The sequence below is a fragment of the Oryzias latipes genome, chromosome 4, assembly GCF_053564925.1.
Source record: "Oryzias latipes strain Hd-rR chromosome 4, Olatipes_Hd-rR_3.1".
Taxonomy (NCBI): Eukaryota; Metazoa; Chordata; class Actinopteri; order Beloniformes; family Adrianichthyidae; genus Oryzias; species Oryzias latipes.
In genome coordinates, this window is record NC_136240.1 from 32,902,095 (window position 1) to 32,921,277 (window position 19,183).

Consider the following 19,183-nt stretch of genomic DNA (forward strand, 5'->3'; position numbering starts at 1 on the left):
CAGATGAAAAGTCCACGTGACGTGTGGATCTTTGGCCAGCAGATGGCAGCATTGTCTAAATCTCTGCAGGAGTAATTGAAGAATCTGAAGTCATTTTTACAAAGTGATCACCTGGTTTCTGACTTATGGGACAATGAGCAAAGACGGAATCAGAGAAGCAAGTGCTCTTCTCCAGAGAACCATCTTTGGCCTCTTATTTTCTCTGCTTTAGCCTCTGTGTGAGCTAGAACCTTAGAAAACGCTCTTAAATGTTTCTGAAGGTTTTAAAACATGATGTGACCCTGAACACAAAATATAAACCCTCTGGACTTTAATTTAGGCTCCTCTGGTGTTTGAGCTTTCAGACAAATACACGTAAATTACACTTTTATTTAGGTCAGGAAGCAGCTCCCCTTATTTTTCTGTCACCATGAACCTGTTTGGTCTTTGACTTTTGTTGTTTTCATTCTCACTGAATCGCCTGCGGCTCACTTTGCAGCAAAAACGGAGTCTGACTGGTCCAGGTTCGGTTCTGAAATCTGGATCTCTGTGGACCGGTGCTTCGTCACGGATGCTGAATTCTCTGCTCCATCCTCCTCTTCTTCAGCGTTTGTCGTCATCCATCGGTGGAACCAGCGGTGCAGACGGTTCAGAGCGCAACATCGACCAACATGTTGGTTAGAAACTGACAACACACACACACACACACTGACAAAATAAGAAAAATGTCCTTCATTTTTTTTGTTTTTTTATGAACACATCTCTGGAGCTTCTTTCCACCAAAGTCACATGACTGCACATGTTCAGCTCTGCTCACACGTGAAAGTAAAGAAACGGATCAGAACCAACTCTAGTCTGACAGATTTTAAAAAATGTTCTCTAGCGTCAGAGGAATTGAAGGAAAAAGAATGTTTGTGTTTCGTTGGCATAGCGGCACATTTAAACCAGCTTTGATACAGTTTTGGTAGAATAATCCGTATAAAACATTCGTTTTAATAGTTTCTGACAGAAATAGAGACCTGATAGCAATTTAGTCCAATTCCATTTTCTATTGCAGCAGAGTTTCTTGAAAAACATTCATATAAAATAAACAATAAATCAAAAAGCTACCAGTGGTGATGTCACACTTTTCCTAATAGAGAATTACAAACCAAAGCTGAAATAATTCTAACATCTTAAACATGACATATGTAGAAATATAAGAGTATTAAGTACTCTAATGGTGTTCAGTAATCAGACAATAAAGTAAAGGAAAGCAGAATAACAAACTACGGTGGCCCAGAAGGGTCACAACACAACACATTAACTTTACACACAACACATTAACTTTACACACAACACATTAACTTTATACACAACACATTAACTCACAACACAACACATTAACTCACAACACAACACATTAACTTTACACACAACACATTAACTTTACACACAACATATTAACTCACAACACAACACAATAACTCACAACACAACACATTAACTCACAACACAACACAATAACTCACAACACAACACATTAACTCACAACACAACACATTAACTTTACACACAACACATTAACTTTACACACAACACATTAACTTTACACACAACACATTAACTTTATACACAACACATTAACTCACAACACAACACATTAACTCACAACACAACACATTAACTTTACACACAACATATTAACTCACAACACAACACATTAACTCACAACACAACACAATAACTCACAACACATTAACTCACAACACAACACATTAACTCACAACACATTAACTCACAACACAACACAATAACTCACAACACAACACATTAACTCATGGCCCAGAAGGGTCACAACACAACACATTAACTTACCTCACAACACTTTAACTCACAACGGAAGTAAATCAGCAATGGAAGTGCTTTTATTCTGAAATTTCCACTGGGCTAAGAGGCTAACTACCTAACAGAAAGTAATGTCACAGTGAGCTGTGGAGGGAGCATGTTATTGCTACAAGAGAACCTAGCAGCAGTGTTGCCAGAAACTTTCTCTTTATTATGGTTCTCTTTCCTCGCGCTGCACGCGCGCTCCTCTCCTCTCCTTTCCTTTCCTCCGCTTCCTCCTCTCACATGCACGTGCGGTCCCCTACACACGAACACACCCACTCTGGAACACTAGACACCAAGAATGTGGAGAGATGGAGAGGAGAGGAGCGCGCGCAGCGTGTGTGTGTCGGCGACTGCATGTGCGTGTGAGAGGAGGAAGCGGAGGAAAGGAGAGGAGAGGAGCGCGCGTGCAGCGACAGAGGGGGGTGTCAGAGCGGAGGGAGGAGTGTGCGTTCATATTGTGTGTGTTTAGAGGAAGGAGAACCATAGTAAAGAGAGAGTTTCTGGCAACATTGCTGCTAGCTTCTCTTGTAGCAATAACAAGCTCCCTCCACAGCTCACTGTGCCGTTACTTTCTGTTAGATAGTTAGCCGCTTAGCCCAGTAGAAATTTCAGAATAAAAGCACTTCAATTGCTGCTTTACTTCCGTTGTGAGTTAAAGTGTTGTGAGGTTAGTTAATGTGTTGTGTTGTGACCCTTCTGGGCCATGAGTTAATGTGTTGTGTTGTGAGTTATTGTGTTGTGTTGTGAGTTAATGTGTTGTGTTGTGAGTTAATGTGTTGTGTTGTGAGTTAATGTGTTGTGTTGTGAGTTATTGTGTTGTGTTGTGAGTTATTGTGTTGTGTTGTGAGTTATTGTGTTGTGTTGTGAGTTAATGTGTTGTGTGTAAAGTTAATGTGTTGTGTGTAAAGTTAATGTGTTGTGTGTTAAGTTAATGTGTTGTGTGTAAAGTTAATGTGTTGTGTTGTGACCCTTCTGGGCCACCGTAACAAACAAACAAAAGGAAATTAGTTTGAACAGAACAGCTTTTGAGCCGATCCTGATTTTTCTCTTTTGACCAGCAGGGGGCAGTAGTTGTCTACTTTTTTCAAAGCTTTTTTCACCTAAAATTTGAATTCAGATCGACTATAAACACAATTATGATAAACATTTAAACTGAACTGCACAAAGAAAATAATGGGCTTTGTTCAAAGGGCGGCTTGAAATAAAAACTGTTAAAATAAAGAAGTTTCAGTGAAATAAATAGAATGGAAAAACTAAACATTTCCACCTTTTTATTGTGAACACTTGACCATCTTTATGAAATAGTACAATTGTAGTTCTGCTTTTTATTGAATTTTACATTCTTTACATTGGGAAACTGAATTGTTTTGTTGTCAAGGTTTTATTCACCTTTGTCCAAATTACAGTGAAAAAATTGCAATGGCAATAATTTGTGTGATACTTTGGAGAAATGTGCGTTTTTCTTTTGAAAGAGCCTTTGCACTTTTACATTTTTCTAATCTTTTTTGATTTCTCTTCTTTCTTTTTTAACAGATGACATTCATCCAGAGAAGAAGGACCGGAACAGATGCTGAAGTCAACAGAAAACAAATGTAAATATTACAATTTTAGGCAATTTAATAGGATTTTTTTATGTTTGGTTTGCACAGGAACACCAGGATTTCAAAATAAAAGCCTGAAACCAACAAGTAAACAAAAATGTACGCGTTGGATGGTTTTTGCTCTTTTACCGCATTTACTTCAAGTGTTGACATTTTAATTCAAATATCTGCAATATGACCTTTGGAGGAGCGACTGGGTCAATATCACCATAAGGTGCCTTTGAGACTTCCCAACATCCCACCAGGAAATATGAGATTTTCCATTTAGCTTCACATTTATTGTGTTGGGTGGATGCTGTGCTTTTAGAAATGCATGTTGGTCAAGCTCCCACACTTTTTATGAATGGGCTGCAAGCAGACAATGAACGCACAAACAGCAAAAAATGTCAACCCTGTCATGGACAATTTCAGAGTAGATTAAATAAATTGTAATTAGATCATGGATATAAAATGTATATTTTCTTGAAAGCTACTTAGTCCCTCTGTCAAAACTGTGTATTATCTAATAAGAAAAGTATTTAGATAGTAATGAAATTAGGGCAAACAATGTTGTTACTATACAAAATCAGCAAGAATCGACTTTCTTTTCTAGATAAATTCTAAGAACAAAGATATTTGGTGAAAGTTTCAACCAAAACCACTTGGCCCATATGTATTAATAAAGGAATCACACAGATAGTTTTGCCAACTTGTGAAAATAAGTTGTTTATTTTCTTTGAATAGAAAAACGACAGGGTGGACACATTTTTAAAAGGTTGTTGAATTAACTCATTTTGCAATGAATGAAAGAAAATTGCTACCAGAAGTCCCTTTCAATGATCAGGTGAACAGACTGGTTTTGATCCACTCTTCCTTTATGTAGCAAAACCCCCAAAATTAGCCATTAATGTGGCTAGTTTGAACATCAATGTGATGTACAGTGAAAGTCAAACATTCAACTGTAAAATGAGAAGAAAAATGTTGTTTTAAGGGGAGAATGATTGGTTTGATAAAACAACAAGAAGAGTATCACTGAGACACATCTCTGAGCAGTCTTTTATATCCCTATCTGGGACATAGAGCAGCTCAACAGATGTCTCCTTCAGCTTTTCATGCAAGCTCTGGGCATCAGGAATGTCTCCTTCATGGGCTACAGTCCGGTCTGCTGACGTCTTGAGGGCTCCATCCACACCATCTGCTGCACCCTTGCCATGACTAGCCTCAAAGAAATTCCACGTTATGAACCCAAACTTGTAGGGTTCTGTTGAGAGGTAGAAGAAATTTCCTTTTTTGTCGATGCTGTGTTGCAGGCCTATCGCTTAAAAAATGAAGTATGCTCACTAGTGGGGGACGTTCCCTCAGTATCTTCAGAACCGAATCAAGGTGGGCCCAGATGGCGACAGGGTCATGTCTTCTGGAGGTTGATGTGAAGCAGAAGACGTGTGGTGCTTGTTCACCGGTGATGTAGAGCACTCCAGTGTGCAGACTGGCCTCCAAAATGCACAGATTGTGTTTCTTCACTGTACTTGCAGCAGTCATTTTCTCTAAAATCTATCTGCAAGAGGGAGTCATTGTGCTTCGAGCTGCTCCTGAGCTTCCTGTAGGCATCAAACTGATATTTAATGTTGAAAACATGGCACCTAAAATGGAGTAGCCTCTCCTGGAAATCTGGGGTGAACTCCTACTCTCCCTTTTTCACTGTGATGCTACCCAAAAGGGTCTGAGACGGCAATATGCAATTTCTTCAATGTATCGGGAAGCAACCTTTACTGTTATGGACTGTTCTTTGCAATTCAATGATACTTAATAATCCCACAAGGGGAAATTTAAGTTATAAAGTGTCAGTAGGAGCTGTTGTAATGTTTAACATTATTAGTTTGTAGCCATAAACTATCAAAATGTCCTTCCTGTCAAAGAAGGTTTACTGACCGAGTGGACATTTTTGGTTAATGTTAGCATTTATTGAGCACATTGTGGATCTTCACTTAGCAACATGATGCAGTTAGCAAGTAGACTGAACTGTTTAGCTTCTATATTTAACATTTAGGAAAGGCTTTTATATTAAATGATAATTCACCATGACAGGGTGGACATCTTGACAACATCTGACTGCACACCTATTATGATTAAAAAGACTAAACAAAAGTGTAACTATTTACTCTGTAACTAGCCACCGTTTCAGTCTCCAGTGAAGAAAGACTGAATGCTGGTTGTGGTGTTTTTAAAGAGACGGTTATCCCAAAATGTTCAATAGCATCATGAAAATAACATTTGCGTGATCAAAATGACTTATGTGCTGTGATACGAAATGTGTACCAATTTCTTTTTAATTTAGCATAATTTAACCATTTATTACACACCCTGAAGTTAGCAGGACAGCGTGTGGGACATACCAAAATCACATTCATGCAAAGAAAGCAATTTGCATAAACTAAAGAAATCACAATTTAAGAACCAGATTATTTTACTGATTTGTGTTTAAGTCTTGGGTCACTTATGATAAGAAGTCAGAGTTGAGTTATTCTGCTCCATTTAGTTTATGTATACTCATGGGGACACCAAAGGCACTTTATAGTGATAATGACCCGACTCTGTTTAAGATGTGTGGTCCATAAAATGTAAAAACGGTCTTTGTACTTAGACTGTAGTGAATGTTTCGGATAATTCTACACAAATAAACGCAGGTTATCATTTTTGCACTTACACAAAAATATTAGTACAGTTATTTGCCCCCAAATTTAAAAACTTGTCAATTAGGCAAAAATCCAATTAGAGGGGGTACAAATTTAGAAAAAAGGAACACATCCAAATAAAGTCCAACTTTCAGGTTTTATTGCCTTAAATAAATAAAAATGTCGTCAACAACCATTTTGTAGAACACTAGGGTTCAGTCTGTGCTTGTAAAGACACTTTATAGTTTATTTATGAAAGGCCTAATCTAATCTGGTTAAATTAGGTTTAACAACGACCTCAGAGCTGCACTGCCTCAATGATGGATCTGCAAACATCTGCCGTTCTTCCTACGTGTGCGGTTAAGAAACGCCTTTTACCGTCAAAACGTTTGACAGGTTTCCTGTAGCCCGCGCTCAAGTGGTAGGGGTGTGGCCTTCCAAAAAGCCAACTCCTGATTGGCCAGAGTGGTTGCAGACCTACTCTGACCAATCACTGCTCACTGATGTCTCAGGTTCCAACATGGCGGCGTCCGTGTCTTGTAAAAATGGCTCCTGAATTGACTTTGTGGTGACGTGTACAGTTTTTATTCACAAATAAATGATTAATAAATAATTTAAACTCACCACATGATTAAAATGTCTTGTACATGGACCCAGTCCACCCTCATGCTCAGTCCTACCCCCTCATTAAAATACAGATTCAGGTTCATTTGCAAAAAATACAACCAATCTTACAAACAAACAGACAAATTACTGCTGCTACTCTAAAATGTCTTTTTTTTCCTTTACAAAAAAACAAAAAATGGAACCCAGTCAGATTAGGAATAGATTTGTCTAAAATGACGTGTTGATGTGGAAAACCAGCCACGAGGAAGAGGAGGAGGAGGAGGATGGTCCAGGTCCTGTACGTGTGTCTGTGGGGCGACAGTGCTTCAGTACGGAAGTTTCTCTGAAACTCCCCGGTTCTCTTGTGCTGAGTTTGATGGAGCGTCAGAGACTGAGGCAGACCGACGTGCACGAGGCTCCTGCTGGGCACGTGCACTGCAGTGCAGCACTAAGCGTGGCTGTTACCTCAGCAGACGCCACCCACAATAAACCCAGAGATGTTTCTATTTAATCCACAGAGTCATTGATGAGAGAAAAAAGACACCGGTTGACGGTTCAATTCCTGATGAGGACGCAGTGGTTGTTTACTGCGAGTCTGAGATGAAATATTACAAAAATAAAGGTGGACTTTCACAATAAAAGGATGCAGTTTCTGCACTGAAGCGATAGATGGTCTTTTATTTGCTGACTTTGCACAAACAGGATGACAGGCTGGGCGGGAGGCCGGAGATCTTGGCTCTGCACCCCCTCCTGCAGGGGGGGGGGGGCATTTCTGCACCCCTTCCTGCAGGATGCATGGGGGGGGGGGGCATTTCTGCACACCTCTTGAGTTTCTTCAAAGTGCGGCAGAGAGAGACACAGGGGAGGAGGGAGGTCTTCCTGGGGGGGGGGGGGGGGGGGGGTGTTGGTGAAAGCATCTCCTTCTGTGCTGCTGCCCCCCAAATGTAGCAGGAAAAGATGCTGAAGTTCTTCTCCAGCCGGGATGACGACAATGAGAGTCTTCTGGGGGGAGTGACGGAGGGTGAGGATTGACGGATTTTTATCTTATTGTTGGGGTGTCAGAAAGAAATTGCTGACGCGGTGTTTTGCAACGCATGTGGACGCGTTATCATCTCGGTTCGGTGTGTGATGTAACGGCTGCGTGTCGCAGTGCCGCCAGCGGTTCGGGTTCTGCCCGTCCCGGGAGCAATCCGGTTCGGTTCCGACGAGCTGCAGTGCGGAGAGAAAACCCGCCAAAGGAGCCTTGAGAACAGCTTTTTTTCCCGATGGAAATAAAACGGCCGACCGGAACCTTGAATCCGGACCGGGACCCCATCCCAACTGCTCCTGAGTCACTGTCAGAGCCGTTCTCTGTGCGCGCGTCGCGCACGCGCCGCCGCCGCTGCTGCTGATGTAACGGGAAGCAGCTGCGGGATGCAGCTGCGGGATGCTGCTGCGGGATGCTGCGGTCTACGTTTCCTTCACATTTACATTAAAACTGCAAACGGAGCTGAAACTCGAAGGCAGGACATGAGACGAGGGTTTGGAACCAGCAGCTGCATCCCGTTTGTGATCAACCTTTAGGAGGCGTTTCTACTTTTTCCAACAAAAAACAATCACAAAAGAATTTGAGTGTAAAATATATGATTAAAATGTTTGATCTTTGATTAAATATTCGTATCCATTTTGGGTTTTAAATGAACAAAAACGAAGTTTGCTCATCAGCTCCAGCCTTTGACTGGAATCTGTCTTTTAAATAGATTTAGAGTCTTTTTTTTATTCTTTTGCATCAACAGTTCAGTATTTGACCTCAGAAATTGCTGAAATGTTCCAGATTGTGCTCTGCAGGCTGCTGGTTTGGGAAACTTGCCTCATGTGCAGTTCTGCCGCAGTGCTATGAAGCCAGAGGTTGATCAGCCAAAAGTCGTGAATGAACTGAAGGCGTCTGCTCTGATCGTCAGACAAGACGCTGATTCTTCCTCTTTATTCCTTTTCTCACAACAGATGAGTCGGAGAACGCATCCTTGCAGGACGCCAAGCAGCCGTGGCTGCACCGGCCGTGCCTCCTGGTCCTCGGTGATGGAGACGTGTCCAAGCCGGACCAGCACTGTGCTCAGATGACCCCGCGGGGTCCGCCCAAGGCCACCTCCAATGTTGGAAGCACATGTAAAGCCTGTGATGCACCTGGACATCCCCCCACGCTGGCCACACCCTCCCAGTTAGAGGAGGGCAGCTGCACTGTGACCGCCGTCTCCCCGTGGAGCGAGTCCAGGAGCACCTTGGTGCTGAGCCCTGCAGAGGCCGCATGGGCAGAGGAGGAGGAGCAGGAGACGAAGGATGAGACGCCCCCATGTGGCTCATCCAAGGAAGACTCTGTGGTGGAGGAGAAGGAGGTGGAGGAAAGTGGGTTGGACGGCTTCAATTCACCCTCCACCCTTTCAAAGGGGGAGGCCTGCAGGGTGGGGGCCAGGGACTTCCAGAGCCAAAGTGAGATGACCACATCTGAGAGAGAAGATGGGACGAACGGGAACAAACTCCAGGTAGCCAACAGGGGGGAGGCCCCAGAGGTGTGTTCGGCTCCTGGTGTAGGTCCTGACAATGAATCCCAAATGAGCCCAACGGGAATGCTGGCCAAAGATCAAGGCACCGTCCTTGGGGAGGTGGCTCCATTCTGGGTTCCCGACTCTGAAGCCCAGGTCTGCATGAAGTGTGGCACCAAGTTCACCTTCACCAAGAGGAGGCACCACTGCCGGGCCTGTGGGAAGGTGAGGAGGCAAACTGTTGTCCAATTTGTAGAGAAGTCCCTGCTTTTGTAACCGTCAGGTGATGTGTGCGTCCCCGTGTGCCGTCAGGTGTTCTGCGCTCTTTGCTCCAGTCTGAAGTTCAGACTTACTCATCTGGATGGAAAAGAGGGTCGCGTCTGCGATTCCTGTCATTCAACCCTCATCAAAAGTGAGCACAGATTCTCCTGTTAGGTGTTTGAAGGCACCAACACAGACGGGTGGATGACGCTTTTCTCTACAGGGACGCCTGCGAAGAGCCAAAGAAAGGTGTGGTTTGCAGATGAAACCCTGGCAAGCCAACAGTCCGAATCTGCTCCTTCTTCACCCGCACGGGGGCCCGCCCTCTCGCCGCTGAGACGCACGCTGGGGGATCCTGTGAAAAGTCCAGTAAGTTCCCCGCAAACAAGGAGAACCTCAAAGGACCACCGCGAGTATAAGTTCATCCAAAAGACGAAGCTGCGCTACAAGCAGACGGACCGTCCGTGTTCACACTCTGAGCTTCGCTCGGGTTTGTAAAGTTGTGGTGCTTCTCTCTGCCCCTTTGACCCCCAGGAGGCCTGTGGTCCTTACGGCTGGGGCACCACAGCTCTGGTGAGCAGCTCTGCCAACCTCATTCCACTGGAGGGCCTGCCACCCATCCTCACCTCCACAGGAGTCAAAGGAGGTACTCTGCTTTTTTTCCTGGAACGAGACTTGTGGTGAACCGACTGAAAGGCAGATGCAGGTTTTAGGAATGCGATTTAGCAAAGACTCATCAGGTCCATCAGAAAACAGGACGGAAGTTTGCTGCCAGGCTTTCATCGGCTGAATAGAAACCCTAAAAATGCACAGAAATGCATATATGTCATATATATATATATATATATATATATATAAAGTCATATATGTTCAGTCCCAATGAAAGGAAATCCGACCAAAGGGTTTAAATAGGTTCCTACTATCCTGTAATACATAAAAAAACACGAACATCTGTCTAATTAATCGATTAAAGTCTGAGTCCCAGCTGTCCTCACAGGTGGATAGGAGCTGTCTGCAGGTGAAAAATGGTCAAACTTGTACGCAGGTGGACCACACCAAATATCAAGATGGTAAAGCGCTCAGTGAACCCGTAGTGAGAAAATTTTCATGCACATTTTATGCTACGGGCGTGCTGCGGACAACAAGTCGTAGTGAACACGTCTACATAACTGTAAGTAAGGGGGAAGTAGGGGAGATGCAGGCGTTTACAAGGAGCCTGTTAGTGCCGTTCACGTGACACGTGCACGCTCTTTGTTGCAGCCTGACTGTTGGAAATGGGGAAATTAGCCCATCAGAGTGTAGTGTGTGTGTGGACGTCCCACAGGCACTTGCATATCACGGGCACGCCGCGTGCGTGCAGCATTTATGCACCGCCAGTATGGAGCCGGTACCCACACCGTCCAAACCACTACAGTGTGGCGTGAGGACGCCGCACGACAGCGTCACCTGAACATCATAACTTCCATTTACTCTAAGAATACTTTATGATACACTTACCACACGCACAACAATGGTACGTTCCATTTTCATGACATCCCTCTGGGTGGCCCTTTGAACTTCAAGATTACTACAAGACACACCTTGTAGACCCACTCCAATGAAAAATGCTGTTTGGGACATTTTTATCATGTTCTTGTGGTATTTTTCTGGAGAACATTAAGCTCAACATTGCATTTCTGAGTATTTCTTTATTCAAATCATGAATCAGGAGCAGGTAAAGACATGCCGCTTAAAAAGGGATCGTATTTGTCACGTAGAAAATACGCTGGGCGGGGCCACAAGCTCCCTGCTCCGCTTGCAGACGACTACATTCATGGACATCTTTGTTTTCTTTTTTTGATTTTGGCTCAAAACGGCATCATCCTCATAATTAGAAGGTCACTGGGAACGCTTTGAAAATAGACCACAGCGTGTTCAGAGTGGGTCTCTAACATACAACCGCTCCTCTCTACCATCCTCCATGGACCCGTGCAATCCGTGCATCTGACGGAGCACTTTTTAAAAGTTATGATTAATGTCAAGATGGAAAATGTCTCAGGCACTTATGATAGTGAGAGAAAACATGCAGGGAATTCAAACGTTACTTTATTTTGAGCCATATTTAAAAATAGAATGTATATTAGGCCTGTACAATAAATCACAAATTGATCGTTGTCGCCATATTGAACTGTGCAATATGCATATCGCAAAAGATGGCAAAAAATGCAATAAATGGTTACTTTAAATGTGCAGATAAAACAAAATATTTTTAATTTTTTTATTAAGTTTTTAACATATTTTCAAAACAGACAACAATAACTGATTACATGAACAATTTGGAAAGCAAAAGAGAGAGAGAAAAAAATTAACTGTTTTTTGCAAACTCATTAACAAAGGTAGACCAGACATGAAAAATGTTTCTTCCCGTCCCTGCAGGGTGTACCTAATTTCTACTAAATTTAGAAAAAACATAATGGATGTGTGTGGGGGGCTCTGTTTGCTTCCAATTTAAAAGTATGATTCCGCGTGCAACTAAGCATGTGAACTGAATTTCCCTACGCTCCAATTTTTTTAAAAAAGTTTGGGGATCGGTGATTCCCAGAATTCGGACGGGGGGGGTCCAACTTGATCGTCAATGTGCTAAAACAATCTTATGGCAGCTTGAGGTAATTAGCAAATCAAACAAATAAATTTATGCATTTGACCAATCGGATGAAGCCCTTTTATGTTAGATGCTCACCTCCTATGTAGACTAGTTTCATTTGGAGTATAATTTATTTAAATAAATGGCAATGAAATGGAAATGAAGTTATTGGTTGTCTTGTAATTTCTTCATATATCGCAAGTTATATCGTCATCCCAATATTGATCACTAATATCGCGAGTTTTCCTCATATTGTGCAGCCCTAATGTATATTTAATACGATTTATCATCAAATTATAGTTGTGCATACTTTGTTTTACGTATTTATCTGTATTAACAGGCATGTTAAAACTGACATCCTTTGTCTTCTTTTGCTTTGTTATTAAATCGATTTATTGGTGTTTTTTTGGTAACTAGTCGTGCACAGATCCCAGCTTTAGTTGTGTTTTACTCTCACCTGGTTAACAAATTCAAATTATTCAAATTAATTTTATTTCTATAGCACCTTTCATGTAAAAAGTGACAGCTCAAGGTGCTGTACATAAAAACAAACAGGGTGCAGACGTTCAGTAACAGCTGATCAGAGAACGTTCTCGTCCATCAGACTACACCGTGGAGGAGCGTCCCTCTGAAGCGCTGCTCTTCCAGGAGCTGGAGAGCGGCCGGCCCAAACCTCTGGTGTTTGTTCTCAACGCCAACCTGCTCGCCATGGTGAAACTAGTCAACTGTAAGTCTCCTCCTCCTGTCTCTATCATCCGTTTGACATGTGAGCCGTTTGATTGTAATGCAGAAGTTTGTATCCGACTGTGTGTCAGACGTGAACAGGAAGTGCTGGTGTTTGACCACGAAGGGAATGCACGCCATGGGCCAGGTTGAAGTGGTGGTGCTGCTGCAGTGCCTGCCGGAGGAGAAAAGTTTCCCCAAAGACATCTTCAGTCACTTCCTGCAGCTGTACAGAAACACCCTCACAGGTCAGCGCACTCGGAGACCTTGTGTTGGTCACATGGCGTTCCTCAGCTGCTGTCTGCTCCGTGAAAACAGACTCCTCCCTGCTTTTTCCCCCATCATTCTGCTGTAGGGAAGGTTGTAAAGCACCTGTCTCTCTTCCTGTTTGGGAGTCAGTTTCTGGGGAGCAGAGACCACGCCGGCTTTCTGTACGTCCGCTCAACTCTGCAGTCTCTTCAAGGTCTTCCTCTGCCAAACCAGCCCTACCTCTTTGGCCTGTTGATCCACCGGGCTGAAGTGGCCTGGGCCAAGGCCTTTCCTCTACGCCTCATGCTGCGGCTGGGGGCCGAGTACAGATGTAAGATAGAAATGATGCCGCCGTCACGCCGCAAACGTCCTACTGGGTCACTCGTTCTGTTTTTTTCCAGTCTACCCCTGCCCTCTGTACAACGTGCGCTTCAGGAAACCCCTGTTTGGGGAAATAGGCCACACCATAATGAGGCTGTTAGTGGTGCGTATGGACTTTTGTAACAGCCTTCAACTCTTACAACACTACATTTACCAGAAGCAGTTGTGGTGCAACTTCTCCAAACTTTTACATTTTCAATTTTCTGCTTTATTTCTACAATTCTCCCCTCTAGGACTTTAGAAATTACAGATACACCCTTCCGACAGTGTCAGGGCTCACTGTGGATCTTGAGGCTCAGAGGACCTGCATAAAGATACCAACAAATGGCTACAACGAGGTTAGACTCTACCACACACAAAGAGTTCATCCCTCGTTTCCGTGCTGACCACCGCGTCCGCTCTGGTCTCATGTTAGCTGCTGAAGGCCATCAGTAAGTCCAACGAACACGTGCTGGCCTTAGGAGCGTGCTTCAACGAGACCGCCGACTCTCACCTCATCTGTGTGCAAACAGAGGACCGCCAGTACCAAACGCAGGCCATCAGCATCCACAACCAGCCGCGCAAAGGTACCAGAGTCACACAGCGGCGTTTTCAAGTGATGAGAACTTTGTTCAAAAGCTAAATCTACCTATTTATTTAAAGAAGACCGGGTTAATTAGCCCTTGAATTGTGTTCGGCTCAATTTTGACACTTAAAAACGGTTCAATTTTGACCTGAACACAATACAAAACTGTTAAGTATTTTTAATTTTTTGGAGCAAATACAAAAAAAGAAAAGAATAAAATGGAACGAGTCATGAGCCAAACACAAAGCAAAAAGAAGCATTCATAAAAACAATAGAGGACAGCAAAAGTGTACGATGTGTTATTTCATCACAAAGGGAGAACTGAAAGGCTCCAGATATTCCAGATTAAAACCAGGGCTACAGTTTGTTTTGTCCGTGTCAGGGGCTAGTTGGTTCACCTAGTTCATATATGTCAAACTCAAGGCCTGGGGGCCAAATGTGGCCCTCCATGTCATTTTATGTGGCCCCCGAGAGCATAAAAGTTTTTGATTTCTTAAAATAACAAATAAAAATTGGTGTGGATTTATATATATATAGGGGGAATCTGGCTTGAAATATCAGATTGGGCAACTAAACATTAGGACTTAAACACTGTCCATATTACCTAACCTGACAATCAAATTTAAAAGGATTTATGATAGAGTAACAAGCAAACATATGTTTTCTATGCAACTGTAATTGTCAATTTCAAAAGTTATAATAAATACATAAATTAGTTGTTTAACATTAAGGAGTAGTTATATGTATGTTTCATTACATTTAGTTACATGTATAAGTTATATCCGGCCCTTTGAGGACAGCTGCTATACTGATGTGGCCCTCGGTGGAAATGAGTTTGACACCCCTGACCTAGTTGGTTCATCAAAAACAAAAAAAAGAACCCTACCAAATTCCTGCTGAAAAAACAAAAACATTTGACTTGTTGACTGTTGTGTAATCAGGAGTTGCTGAAGCCACGTGCTCATCTCAGAAAAAAAAATCTAGAAACATTCAGGAAAAGTAAACGGAGGCAGTTCAGTTCAGTTCATTCATTCAGTTCATTACATTTCTTTCTCTTCTTATCATTTAATGTGCTATTTTATTTTCAGTTTGTGTATTTTATTACACTTAGTGCATGCAAAGCACTTATGTTTGTATGGAAAGTGCTACATAAATAAAGTTTAAAATGCAGAAACATTCCAGAGTAAAGCTCAGCAACCATCAAAACTTTATGAACAAAAAAGGAAAGCAGTTTAGTTTCTCTTTGGATATTGTGAGATAAACAAACATCTTGATGACTTTAAGTATTTCTAGATTTAGCCAAAGATGCATGGACACAATAAATCTAACAAGAAGCTGCTGTAACTTTCCCTGCACGTCAGTGGAATAAAACAGAAAAGCATGAACCGGCGGAGGTTCACTGTCAGTTATGTAACACTAGATGGCACGCCGCCTGAGAACTGGTTTTTCCTTCCTCTCACCTGTCAGTCACTGGATCCTGCTTTTTCATACTGAGCAGTGCCCTGAAGGCTTCTGCAGGATACCTGGCCAAGTCCAGCATCGTTGAAGGTAGGAGACCCCAGGATTTTCTTTCTTCCATCCTCCTTCCAGGAGGACATTCAATGTTTACATTTTTGAAGGTGAGAGCTGGAACACTGAGGATGTGTTGATCTTTGTGTGTGTCTGCTTACATGCGATCAGGTTGTGTGTGTCTGCTTACACGTTGATGCCCGTGAGTGTGCGTCTGTGTCTCCCTGCTGCTGGCGTCTGTCTGTGCGTTCTTCCTGTATCGCTGTCCCCTCTTCCTGTAGACGGCCTCATGGTGCAGGTCACCGTGGAAACCATGGGGGAGATCCGCCGGTCGCTCCGGGAGATGAAGGACTACAGCATCACATGCGGGCGACTGGACCAATCAGAGAGCCAGGAGCTTGTTTGTTTACAATGGGTGGAGGAGAAGTGCACTGTGAACAAAGGGTGAGTGTGTTTACCTGTTTGAAGTTTATGAGGCTGCTACAATAAATCCAATGAAGCCGTATCAGTCGATGGCCAGCAAGAAAAACAAATGATGCATTGTGGGTAGGTTTTGATAGGAAAACAGCTGTGGAGGCTAACGTAGGAGGTGGTCATAAATCCCGTCAGCAGATTGCAGGTGATAGTTTAGTCTTTAGGAGGAAGTAAAAGCCTTTTGTCTGTCTCATCTGTTCAGCGTCATCAGCCCCATCGATGGAAAGTCCATGGAGTCCATCAGCAGCACCAAGATGTTCCAAAAATCTGAATACAAAGAAAACGGGAAGATCATTCGCTGGACAGAAGTAACAAATTCTGATCTGGATTTTGAGAGAATCCATCTGAACCGCGTCGACCTTTAATGGGTCGTGTGATCCTATCTCTGCAGGTCTTCTTCCTCCAACGGAGCCAAAATCCCAGAAGAGGAGCCAGCGACTCGGCTGAGCACAGCCGGCTGACGGAGCGGATCGCCAGGGCGTTCTGTCTGGCGCTGTGTCCTCATCTGAAGCTTCTGAAAGAAGACGGCATGGCCAAACTTGGTCTGCGGGTCACTCTGGACTGTCAAGAGGTTAGATGCGGAAAAAAGATGAACCACGGAGGAGAAATGCAAACCATCTGCAGGAGCTGGGATGTAGAAGCAACGAACAAACCTGACAAGAAAAATAATCAATCTAAGATAGTTAAAAAAGACAAAGAAGAGGCAGCCATCCCTTTATTACCCATAATTCATCGGTGGCCAATACGGTCAACCGCAAAGGAAGTGTGAGGAGATGAAGTGTAGGCAGATCCACCTGGATGGATGGATAGAGAACTGCCGTCAGCCAATCACCATCCTCCCCTTGAAGTATGGCACTGGGTCGACATGCAGAACAGCTGATCGCACATCTTCTAATACATGCGTCGCTGCACATGCCTGTTCCTACCAAACCAGGCATGTCCAAAGTCCAAATGCGGCCTCCGTTCAAAATCTACCGGCCCGCGTGCTCCTGTCATGAAATCAATCATTTGCGACCCCCAGCATTTTCCAAGAACTACGTGTACGATTTTTTGATTGTGGTTGGAGAAATGACATCGTACACCTGTGGCAAGTCTGTCTGTGACACTTCATAGCTCATTTCTAAAAAGTCATGTGTAAATTTAAAAAGCGTCGACGTTGAGGGCCACCGCTACCAGGACAAGTGGATATTGGCGTATTTTTTCCAGTGAAATATAAAACAACTGTGTTTTTCTGAGACGCTAAGAGGCAGTGGCTGTTTTCCAGAAGGAACTACTAGACAGGATGTCCCATCTACGACTCAGAATGAACGCTGCAAAAAATTGACAGTAATTTTGGTAAAAACATGTTTAGAGACATTTGTGTGCAATGAAATGTTTGTTAAACAGTTCATTAACTGTTATTAAAACGTCAGGCCTAATGGTTGGGCCTCAAATATTTTCCCCACACCAAATCTGGCCCTCATGCCACATGTTTGGACCCCCACCACTAAACTGCACACTGATTTTTTCCGCTTTTGCTTCAGAGAGGAGTGAACGTTCTGTGTCAGACTCCAAACCGGGGATGTAGCTGCTACTGTGCCTCAGTTTTCCTGGACCGTCACTTTGAACGGAACGCACACTGATCGATTCACCGTTGTCGGTGGCGCCGTTGACATGAAAACTATGAAAACTAAGAAAAATGACAGGAACTCTTTTTCACGTTGGGCCTTTGAAGGTGAATTTCTGTTAGCCCGGCCTTGACGTCCAGCTGTTTGGGCTTCACTGAGAACAGATTGCACCACTTCGGTCTCAGCTGTCGGGTCGCTTTTGGAACAGATAAGAAAAGCAAAGCGTTCTTCAGAGGGAAATGTGAACATTGTGAGTTCAGAAAAAGCAGGAAAAATGTGTGATCTGTCAGGGTTAAACAGGTTTTTATCTCGTCAGTGGACGTGGATGCAATGATGAGATTAGAACGCTTGGATCTGAGCTCTCTTGGACCACCTCTTAAAGTCTGCTTGTTTCTATTGCAGGTTGGATTTGTGGCTGGGAGTAACGGGCAGCTCCTCCCAGCTCAGTACTTCAGCGCCCTCGATAGCGTTCTGACTCCCGTGATTCACAGCAAAGGCCGAACGAGGGACGATGAGCCCACGGTGATGGAGCTCATCTTTTACATCCTGGAGAACATCTCCTAGAACCACCATTTCCTTCCACCGACGAATCCCGTCAGCTCAGAATAAAGCAAAAGCATTTCAAAATAAAATCTGATTCACATCCACGGTCCAGAGAGGAGTGGCCGTGACTTGTTCTGGTTTCACTCCACCTGATCCGAACCCGCGATGGACCACCACATAAGGGTGCTGCATCTTCATGGCTTGCTCTCCATGCCCCCAATGTGCTTGGCACAAGAAGAAAACCTTTAAAGTGTGTTGTGGTTTCAGCTCAGAGGACTTGCAAAGATGCAGAGAATGAGGAATGTAGATCTGTAGAAACCTGAATGAATGCTTGGAGAATGCTTTTCACACTGAATGCATTTTAATGGACTGCTCAAAAAGTGTAATGTCAGCTTGGAATTAAACTAACTAACAACGAGTCACTGTTTTTTCCATCAGAAAACCAAACAGTTTGACAGTGTAATCCTTGTGCTATCTTCGATGACCCCCCACCCTTACATTGCCGTGTTCTCCCTACCATGACAAAGGTGGATAAAGGTGGAAAGATTTCATGTAATCCATGGACACCAGTGAAGATCACAAATCATTGAAGAAAAAAGGTTCAGAGCACTGTCTAGTGGGTCTAGATGACCCAACTCCCAATGTTAAAGTGCCTAGGATAGCACAAGGGTCAAAAATGCAATTTCTGATAAAAACTGGATTGCATTTGACTCCCTGTCATTACATTCATGTGAAGAGACTCAAGTTTTAACCCCTTAAAAACCCACGGGCTCTAATTTGGCCACCGTTTCTATGCATTTATTTGAATTCTTCTGATTCATTAATTTTTTTTGTGTTTTGTTGTTTCTTGCTCATTTTTTTACCAGAAAAATTGTGAAAATGTACTAGTGGACCGGAAAATGATGATATTTGAGGTCTCGATGCATGTTTTAATCCATGAGAACCCTTAAAAATAAAATGATGTGCATTTTACCCACAGAATCCATTTCTGATGGGTCAAAACAGAATTTGGGTGAAAGT

At 43.3% G+C, this 19,183-nt stretch overlaps 1 protein-coding gene across 4 annotated transcripts; it reads left to right on the forward strand.

Moving 5' to 3' along the window:
• The first annotated feature begins 476 nt into the window (after positions 1 to 476).
• Positions 477 to 18,581, forward strand: zfyve9b (zinc finger, FYVE domain containing 9b). Of its 4 annotated transcripts, none has more exons than XM_020702689.3 (17): positions 477 to 656; positions 3,385 to 3,443; positions 8,693 to 9,453; positions 9,541 to 9,640; positions 9,713 to 9,858; positions 10,024 to 10,135; positions 12,717 to 12,839; positions 12,928 to 13,083; positions 13,191 to 13,415; positions 13,486 to 13,568; positions 13,699 to 13,803; positions 13,881 to 14,031; positions 15,498 to 15,578; positions 15,821 to 15,983; positions 16,216 to 16,321; positions 16,405 to 16,584; positions 18,023 to 18,581. In XM_020702689.3, the coding sequence occupies exons 2-17, from the start codon at positions 3,419 to 3,421 to the stop codon at positions 18,182 to 18,184; spliced, it is 2,679 nt and encodes an 892-aa protein (XP_020558348.1). In that variant the 5' UTR covers positions 477 to 656; positions 3,385 to 3,418; the 3' UTR covers positions 18,185 to 18,581. The 4 variants fall into 4 exon arrangements, with proteins under 4 accessions (XP_020558348.1, XP_020558349.1, XP_011472790.2 ...); XM_020702690.3 differs by having other exon boundaries at positions 511 to 652; XM_011474488.3 differs by lacking the exons at positions 477 to 656; positions 3,385 to 3,443 and adding an exon at positions 7,588 to 7,730.
• Positions 18,582 to 19,183: the final 602 nt, after the last annotated feature.